The sequence below is a fragment of the Kickxella alabastrina genome, assembly GCF_025024165.1.
Source record: "Kickxella alabastrina strain RSA 675 chromosome Unknown BX661scaffold_83, whole genome shotgun sequence".
Taxonomy (NCBI): domain Eukaryota; kingdom Fungi; phylum Kickxellomycota; class Kickxellomycetes; order Kickxellales; family Kickxellaceae; genus Kickxella; species Kickxella alabastrina.
This window is the reverse complement of record NW_026251554.1, coordinates 16,760-26,584: the sequence shown is the minus strand read 5'-3', so window position 1 is coordinate 26,584 and position 9,825 is coordinate 16,760. Positions and strand designations below refer to the sequence as shown.

Here is a 9,825-nt window from a genome sequence, read left to right as displayed (position 1 = left end):
TCGATGGCTACTTGATAGTGTGCGAGGACCTGAGCTCCAACGGTACATTTTGGAACGGCAAAAAGATTGGCAAAAGCCGCTCCGTCATCCTGTCGCACGGCGACGTTGTTGAGATCAAGCGGGTTACTTTTTCACGTACCTGCAGCTGACGAAGCGCCACAAGGAGCAGGGCGATGGGGGCGACATGCTGGGCGGCAAGTACCAGATCACAGAGACTGTCCTGGGAAAGGGCACGTTTGCCGAGATCAAGCTCGTGTACAAGAAGGATTCTCAAAAGCAGATGGCAGTCAAGATTATGGAGAAGCGCAACTTTAGCGTCAACGGAACGGCCGGCGGCGGAACCAACTATATCCACGAGATTAACCTTTTGCGTGCCATCCGCCATCCCAACATTGTCCGCGTCTACGATGTTGTCGAGACGCCACGCAACGTGTATATTTTCATGCCGCTTTTGCGCGGCGGCGACCTCTTTGACTACATCCTGGAGAACGAGCGGCTGGCCGAGGACGAGGCCAAATTCATCATCTACCAGGTGTTGCGCGCCCTCAAGTACTTGCACGACGCAAACATTGCGCACCGCGACCTCAAGCCCGAAAACACGCTGCTGGCCAGCAACAAGCCGTATAGCCGGATCATGCTGACGGACTTTGGCATGGCCAAGGCCGCCGGCCGCCGGGAGCTGATGAAGACCATGTGCGGGACCTTCCAGTACATTGCTCCCGAGATGATATCCTCAGGTGCCAAGCCCGGCGAGCACGTGAAGCAGGGGTACACCACGGCGGTGGACTGTTGGAGTTTGGGCGTGATGACGTACGCCATGGTCTCGGGCATGCTGCCGTTTAGTGACGACGAGGGCAATCCCCAGATTCTTTTCTCGCAGATCCTCTCCGGGTACCTTGATTTCACCGCCCCATGCTGGCGCGAGCTCAGCCTGGAGTGCCAGTCGTTTGTCTTTAACCTGCTCCGCGTCAACCCAGACAAGCGAATGAGCGTCGATAAGGCCTTGCAGCACTCGTGGATCCTAAAGGACGAGCCGCGGCTGCTCAAATTGTACAACACATGCATTGACACCAATAGCACCGACGATGTACCGGGCACGCCTGAGACCCCCACGACGCCGTCTTCAAATATAGGTGCTGGGAAGTCCACTGCTGCTAAAAGAAGGATTTTCGACGATGATGAGGACGACGAGTACGATGACGGCACAACCACAGCTGTGAGCACGCCGAAGAGCGAGCATCAGCATCAGCGGCATGGGGAGACGTCTGGATTGTCTGTAGATTCGGGTACCACTCGCGCAGCCGATGATTTCGTCACTGTCATGGGCCCGCCCCCGGCGAAACGCCACCACCAGTAAAGGCAAGAATGCAATGTGCGTGTAATTGAACCGATTTTTCTTTATTTTTGCATGGTCAAATTGATATTTTAAACAGGTTTTAACGACAGTATTATCTTGTGCAATATTTTTTCTTCAAATATGAACTGCGTTGAGTTCCTGAAATACAAGAAATACCTGAATTTTATACCTTTTACTTCTTGGATTGCAGAAATCAAGCCACATACACATAAACACACAAACACATACATGCGCATGCTTGTTTCGATATGAACCCGCGTCGCATTCGATGTTTGCTCTGAATCTGTTTCTTTCATCGAGCGAATCTTGCTGCAGGATCGTAAAATAGTCGAAAAATGAATAATACTTTTTAAAAGACAGAAAAAGAGGCTCGCATTTGACATGAAGACATTTTAAGTATGCAAAAGAGCAGCGTTTTTATTCTACTTTTGGACTCTTTTTTTGCAGACCCTGTTCCTTTCCCCCAAACAATATTTTTTGTTTATTTGTCCGCATCCTCAATTCCAATAGTTTTCAGTTTTCAATAGCCCAAATTCAATTCGACCTGTCCTTACACACATACACGCACACGCACACACACACACATAAACAGCCAGACAATGAATACCACCTCTCTCATGGACACATTGGCAGCTACGGCTTCGACAGCCGCCTCCGCACTCATATCATCATCCACAATGGCAGAGACCCTGCTTCAACCCACCCCATCAACGGCCATTGGTGCTGTCTCTGCGCTACTGCTGCCAACAGACGAAGTGTTCAAGTGCCGGTTGGTAGGGCCCTTCTCCCTCGCGGTTCAGACAATTGTCGGCACCCTGGGCTTTTCTACACTTGTGATTAAGCGGCACTTTGAGAAGCCGCGCCGTCCATGGCTCGTATGGTCCTTTGATGTCAGCAAGCAGGTCATTGGTGGTAGTATGATGCACATGAGCAACTTGCTGGTTGCGGCGCTGAGCGGCCGAGGCCCGGAGGGTGAAAACATGACCAATCCATGCTCGTGGTAAGTTTTTTAATTTTTAATTTGTAATCCCTATTTTTCTTTTTTAAAAAGGAGAACGCGATAATGAGGGTGGCGGGACTTTTACACCCGCCACCGCAGCAGCCTTATATTCTTCAATTTGCCGGTTACTATAAATAACTTGGATTTCGCAAAATTTTGCTTGTTGCGGGATTTTTTTAATATTTTGTAGGTACGTGCTTAACCTAACCTTGGACTGCACCCTGGGCGTGCTCATTGTCGCGGGCTTTTTGACACTGTACGGGAATATAGCGCAGCGACTTCAAATCACCGGCCTCGAGTCTGGGCACTACGGCGATCCGCCCAACTGGCGTCGGTGGATAAAGCAAGCGAGCATATTCTGCGCCAGCATGATTAGCATGAAGCTCACTGTCATCCTGCTTATAACCTTGATGCCATTCCTTGTGGCAATCGGCGACGGAATCCTCAAGCCGGTACAAATGCTGCACAGCCCACATTTTGAAATCATCTTTGTCATGGCCATTTGGCCCCTGACGCTCAACATCTTTGAATCCTGGGTCCTCGACCAGTTCATCAAGAGGAAGCTCAACCACCGGGACGCGGCATCTGTGCATGTACATGGTGCCATGGTTGCCGGGGACGAAGACAGCCTTTATGATGCGGCTGCCAGGTTCAGCACTTCCTTTGAAATGTCGTCGTCGTCGGTGGGAAGCAGGAATGTCCACAGGTCGTCTGCGTTGCATGCTCCGCGGCAGGTGTCGATGGACATGTCGGAGTTTGAGATTGGTATTATCAGCGATGGTGAGGATGAGGCTATAGGCGGCATGAATGTGCACGGCGGCAAACGGGATAGCCGCTTGCACCCGTCATACATGGTTGGTATAGGCGCAGAAGCGGCCGTCGGTGGCACCTACAAGCAAAAGAATTCTCTGGATCTGGATGCCAGCAGCGACGAAGATCTGGATTCCAAGCTGTTGGCCAAGCAGAGCAAACTGCACGACAGCTAGCGTGTGCACTGTTAGCAGCAAATCAAAAAACAAGACATGGCATTAGCACGAGAGAGATGGAGATGAATACATATGTACAAAACCAAGCTCAATGCATTTTTATGGTCTATTTAAAATTTTCTACAATAATTTACTCAAAAGACACGTTTCAAAGGGTTCTCAAGCAGCTCGACTGCCGTGCCTATGCACGCAGCAGCGCGCGGATAACCTGGGAGACGTTCATTTTGCGCAGGTCAGTGTATGTCTGGCCCGTGCCGACAAATATGATCGGCTGCCCCGTGGTGTATGTCATGGACAGAGCGGCGCCAACGCGGTCATCGATCGTGTCGAACTTTGTCAAAATGATGCCATCAATATGTCTGGGCTTCGACTGGCCCGAAAAGTCGCGCAGCGCGCGGTTGAACTTTTCGAGCTGGTCCACGGCCTCATTGCCCACCAGGGCCTCGCCGACGAACAAAATCTTGTCGGGGCTGTTGACGCTCACGAGCTTCGCCAGGGCGCGCATCAGTGGCTCATTATCCTGCATACGGCCGGCTGTGTCAATCAGCACGACATCAAAGCCGTTGCTCGCGCCAAAAGTAATGGCATCCTTGGCGATCGTAGCCGAATCCTTGCCATAGCCGCGTTCAAAAATCTCGACGTTCTGGTTATTCGAAAGCGCGCGCAGATTGCGCACATGCACACGCAGCTGCTCGACAGCACCCGAGCGGAAGGTATCGCAGGCGGCAATCAGCACGCGCTTGTTGTTCTGCAGGAGCCAATAGCAGACCTTGGACAGATTGGTTGACTTGCCGACGCCGTTGACGCCAACAAACGCCATGGTGTACGGGCGGCCCTTCTGCTGCGCGTGTTCGATGTCGCGGATAATGTCTGTGGACGACACGGGTGTCAGAATGCGTGTCAGCGCAGTCTCCATGCTCTGCTCAACCAGCTGGCGGATGTTCTGCAGACCGCCAACGCGCACACCAAGCATACCCTTGGCCACGGTCTTGCAGATCTCGTTGGCAATATCGGACGCGACGTTCTTGTTTGCCAGGTGCTCGCGCATCCGCGCCATGGGCTCCGTCAGAATGTCGGCCGTGAGCACGCGCCCGCTTGTCAAGTTTTTAAACATGCCAAAGAAGCCGCCTCCAGAACCCTTGCTGTCCTTTGCCTCGCTGTCGCTGCCGCCATCGTTGTCGCTAAGCAGGACAAAGCTATCGCTATCTCCAGAGCCTGTCGAGCGCTCGGCCACGTCAGCAACCTCGTAGATGCCATCGGCCGTGCGCGCGCCGCGCGAGTTCTCGTCGACCAAAGCTGAGACCAAGTGGCTACCCATATCTTCATTACCGCCATTTGCGCCGCTGTAGTCCAGTGCATGCATGCTCTCCTTGGTAACCTGGCCGTCCCACACGCGCTTCTCCTTGCCCTTCTTCTCTGCCTTCTTCCCGGTCTTCTTTGCCTCTTCACCATTGCGGCGCTCTCCGAACGAACGCATCTTGCTGCCAGCGCGACGACTCGGCGCCAGAAGCTCCATCTCGCCGGCCTGCGCCAGCTCCTCCAGCTCAAGCTTGGCGCCCTTTGCCGTCGTCTGGAACTTCTTTGTGTCTTCAAACTTTCGTGGCTGAGAATGCCTGCTCTGTCGCTCGCGCTGTTCGCGATCCTCGACGGCCCGCATGACCTGCTCAAATTCGTCGTCAAAATCGCCAAAGATTGGGATATCCAGGCAGTCGGAGTCCATCAGCTGCTTAATTTCGCTCTCGAAGCGCACAATGAAGTGGCGCTTGATGTGCTTCAGCAGATCTTCGATGTAGGGTAGCTGCAGTATTTTCTGGTACACGGCAATAAATATCACGTTGAGCTCGTTGGCGAACGTCCACTGCAGCGTGTACGCGCCCGACATGTATTTGCTGCTGCTGTCCGTGCGCGTGCTCTGAATGAGCACATCTTGTACGAGCGAATCCACCGGATGCCCACCGACCGAGACGTAGTCATTCGACCACAGCAGGATGCCGCCCTTGGTTGCAATGACAAATTGGTCGAGCATTATTTTTTGCAAATGTAGATGTGTTAGAGCAGGAAAAATATGGAGTATTTCGAATATTTAAAAAATAAAGAAGCTTGCAGAAAGCGGTTGGTTATATGAACCAGGAACCACAGTGCTGGCGCCAAAGGTATGCATGACTGTGATCCGTGTGCTTGAACAATTACACTTTGATTATCAGTAGCTTAATTTTAGCTGTGCATATTTATCTTTTATTCGATCTGTATGTCCAATATACCGGTTAGCCGCCAAATCAGTAGTAACAGGCGAACACGTTGGCCATTAGTTTTTCCCCACCTTATCCAGCTGGACGCGCCATACATCTGGTATCGTTGCCATTGCTGGTATAAAAAAGTGGAAAGTATGAATCCCACGGTTCAGACGCTCAGCAACTAGAAGTATCATTAGGAGTTTTGGAGTGCAAAACTCCCTTTATATTTGTTTTTTGGTCAAACGCTCGTATATTTTGTTTGGCTGTCGATTTGGTTCAGAAAATGTAACTGTAAAAGAACTACAGTCAAGAATAGTTAGCAATACTAGCTCATCTTCTCAAGCAAAAATGTAATTTCCAAAGTTCAAAGAATGTTTGTAAAGCACTCTCGACTAGTGTTGTAAATAGTTGGCTTACAAGTTTATTACTTAATTGTCCTTTCACAGCTCACTCAAAAAACACAGGATTCAAAAACACTATTGATTTATGGCACCAGATAAATCATAAAATGAGGTCCGACATTTCATAGAATTCAGAGACAGTGCTCAAGGACAAGACCAAGACCGCCGTCGAGTCCAACATCAAGTTCAGGTGTTGGAACCGCAACACTGCATTGGTGTGCAATTTTATTCTGATATTCCTATATCGTTGCGACTTTGGTGAGCGCCACCCAGCTTTCAAATTCCGTGGTAGACCACCAAATGATCCGAATTCCGGGTCTAAGCGCAACAAGTCTGGATAATTGTGTATCCTTTTCCTCACATCATGGCAGCTATTACTGCCTGACAGCCCAATCCCTACTAAAACCAATGACAGCAGATGGGAAACTAGGGCCTTTGTGCAAAACTCCATAATAATAATTACGTTTTTCGTGTTATTATGTTCTCGATTTGAATCTTGTTTTTTATCTCCCTTTTGTTTATCTTTTTCTACCAAAATTGACTCATAATACCTCTTATTTACTAAAATGAAAATCCTGCTTCTCGCCGGCGATTACATCGAGGACTACGAGCTGTACGCTCCGCTCAAGGCGCTCGAGATGCTGGACATTGACGTCCACATTGTGTGCCCCGACAAGAAGGCCGGAGGCACTATTCAGACTGCGCTGCACATCGTTGATGGCTGGCAGACATACTCGGAGCGCCCCGGCCACCCGTTCGAGCTTGAGCACACCTTCTCGGACATCAACCTCGACGACTACGCCGGCCTGGTCGTTCCCGGCGGCCGCTTCCCCGAGTACCAGCGCTATGACCAGCGCGTGTTGGATATCATCATCCACTTCTTTGACCAGAAGAAGCCCGTGGCGGCCGTCTGCCATGGACTGCAGCTTCTGGCTGCTGCTGGTGTGCTTAAGGGCCGCTCGTGCTCGGCATTCCCCATGTGCAAGCTCGACGTTATTGCTGGGGGCGGCAAGTACGTTGACTTTGATGCGTTTAGCAAGAATGTGCATGTTGACGGAAACCTGGTCTCGGCGCCTGCGTACCCTGCCATTGGTGTCTGGCTGCGCGAGTTTATCAAACTGCTTGGCGTCAAAGTCACTCTCTAATGGTGCATTTGCTTTTACTATCTATTTTTCGTGACTAATTATATAAAAATGACATTGCAACAAAAACGATATTTTTTACATCACGCTCGCTTTGGCGGCGCTGAGGCGTTGTTGGAAACATTAGTCCCGCCCTGTTTAGCTCCGCCGCTGTTCTTTGTCGCTTCCTCTTCGGACGTCACTGACGCCTGGTGCAACTCCAACAGCTGCTCAGCTTTGTCGTCATCGAGCCTCTCGATCAAGTCCGCATCGAGGTGCTTGCCAATACCCGTGGAGGATCCCTCCATGTGTTCGCTGCTGAGATCCCGAGTCTGCTCCTTGAGAAGATCGAGGTATGATGTCCACTGAGTGAAGAACGGTTCGAGGAACCGCTTGTCTGTGACTGCTCTGTGACTGCGAAACTCAGCACGCACGTACTGGTCGCCGACAAACCGCATCTCCTGGGGAAGTCTCCGGTGGGTCCGCAGAATGTTTCTGAACAAATGCTTAGCATTCACCATTGTTGTAAAAAAAAGTGTAAATTTTGGGCTGAATTATTGGGTTGAGAAAAAGGGAATAAAAATAAAATAAAATAAAAGTTTAAATGGTAAGGGATAATTGGGCTCGGAGATTTTGCAATTTTTTGGATATCAAAATCGCAAAAGTTGCGCATTTCCAAGAAAAAGATAAGGGTCGAAATTGCTGCGATATTAGCTCCGAGTTTTTTTTAGTAAAAAAATTCCTTCATCCTGCAGCAAAATCAAGCGCTTAGATTGTTGAGTCAATTCATTCGTTTAAATATGTGATGAAACAAAACAAGCATGCAAAATTTTCATTTAAGTGGCAGTTTATTCGTAAAGAATGGCTTAAGAATATTAATGCACCATATATCAGAGCAGCAAAAAAAGTTGTCAGTTAAGATTGAAGACCGTGCCTTTTCCACGAAAAAGTTGGGCTTTTCAATAAGGAAGCCTGAAATTGAGGTGATGGATTATGTAATCGGTGTGCTCAATTAAAAAATCATCTCGGTAAATATATTTCCCAGCGAGCTCGTCATCATTGTATAGCACGGTAACAGACAGCACAACACCAGGTTTTATCAACAGCTCCTCCTTCAAGTCCCTTATAGTGCGACATCCTTGGCGGTAAATCAGCAGTACGTATGCACCAGAGTTGTATATTTCTCTCCACATTGCCCTCGCCATTGTCAAGATGTCAAAATAAAAAGGTCAATTGCGCGCTAAAATTGATGTGAATGAGAGGTTGGAAGAGTAGAAACAATTTTAATTGTGTTAATAAAACGACAGAGATAGATAGATGATGTTTGCAAGCCACAGCGAGGGCGAGAATAATGTGCTCCGACTAGCTCCTCTTTTATACGAGCGGGAAATGCCATGGAAATATGTCGCTTGCCATATCCAAGCATGTGGAGACTGTGTGCAACACGATGTTAATGATCGTCATTATCAGCAGTCGTACGCCACTTAGACTGAATCCGGACCATGTGGCAACAAGGGTCCGAGCCATGCGTGGTTATGAATGCCATGGCAATTGAAAGCGGAAACGCCGGATCAGCATGTTGACAATGGTGCCGAATCAAACTATTATCACGTGCAACCCCCAGAAGCATGCGCGTTTTGTAAAAAGGATTATCAAAAAATGAGTTAAAACGGTTTTGGAGCGCATAATTTCTCCACCCAGTACCACAACATATCCTCCTCATCAGAATCTTAATTACTCAAAATACTTATTAGAAGGGCAGGAAGAAATGGTTGAACACAAGCGCAAGGTACCGCCCGTAAGCTCCTCGGATGAGGACAATCAAACACAACACGAATCCTCATCCAGTCACACACACACGCATGGCACAACGGTGGCGCTAGTTAAGCGTCCAAAGACTGATGACAGTCGGCACGAGGGCAGCACAGCGCTCATTCAGGCCGGGCCGAGGCGCACATCCGGGTTGCAAGCGCCAATCATGCAGCTGTCTGGCCACTCGGGCGAAGTAACCACTTGTCGCTTTTCGCCCAGCGGTGAGCACTTGGCATCAGGGTCGATCGATATGCGGGTGTTCCTGTGGAACACGTACGGAGACTGCGAAAATTATGGCGTTTTGCAGGGACACAAGGGCGGAATATTGGAGCTTCAGTGGATGCCCGGTAGCGAGAGGCTGATTACCGCAAGCGCAGACAAAACAGTGACCATGTGGGATGCGACTACGGGCGAAGTGCTGAAGCGCGGCCGGCGACACACCGCGCCGGTCAATGCGTGCTGTCCGCTGCGTTCTGGGACCGGCGACGACAATGTGTTTGCCAGCGCCTCAGATGACGGAAATCTGTTGCTGTGGGATGCGCGCGAGCGTCATCCGGTGGCTACAATCGACCACCAGCTACCGCTCACGTCTGTGGCTGCTGCGCACTCAGGAAATATCGTTTACGCCGGCTCGCTGGACAACTGCATCACTGCTTGGGATGTACGCACAATGTCGACACCCTCCTTGGTGCTGCGCGGTCACGCTGACACGGTGATGGGTATTTCGCTGTCGCCAAAGACGGGTAACTATTTGGTTTCAACTTCGCTGGACAACACTGTGCGTCTTTGGGACTTGCGCCCGTACTGCCGCATCCCCAATCGCTGCAAGCGCGTATTCACCGGCGCTCCCCACGGCTTTGAAAAGAACATAATCCGACCGGCCTTTGACCGCGACGAAACCATGGTTGCATCGG

The 9,825-nt window shown here is 50.1% G+C and overlaps 1 protein-coding gene across 1 annotated transcript; it reads right to left on the bottom strand.

Annotated features, from left to right (window-relative positions):
* Positions 1-7,203: 7,203 nt before the first annotated feature.
* On the bottom strand, positions 7,204-7,620 carry BX661DRAFT_147819 (uncharacterized protein; the record flags this gene model as incomplete). Its single annotated transcript, XM_051533211.1, has 1 exon — positions 7,204-7,620. The coding sequence occupies one exon, from the start codon at positions 7,618-7,620 to the stop codon at positions 7,204-7,206; it is 417 nt and encodes a 138-aa protein (XP_051388488.1).
* Between the last annotated feature and the right edge of the window lie 2,205 nt (positions 7,621-9,825).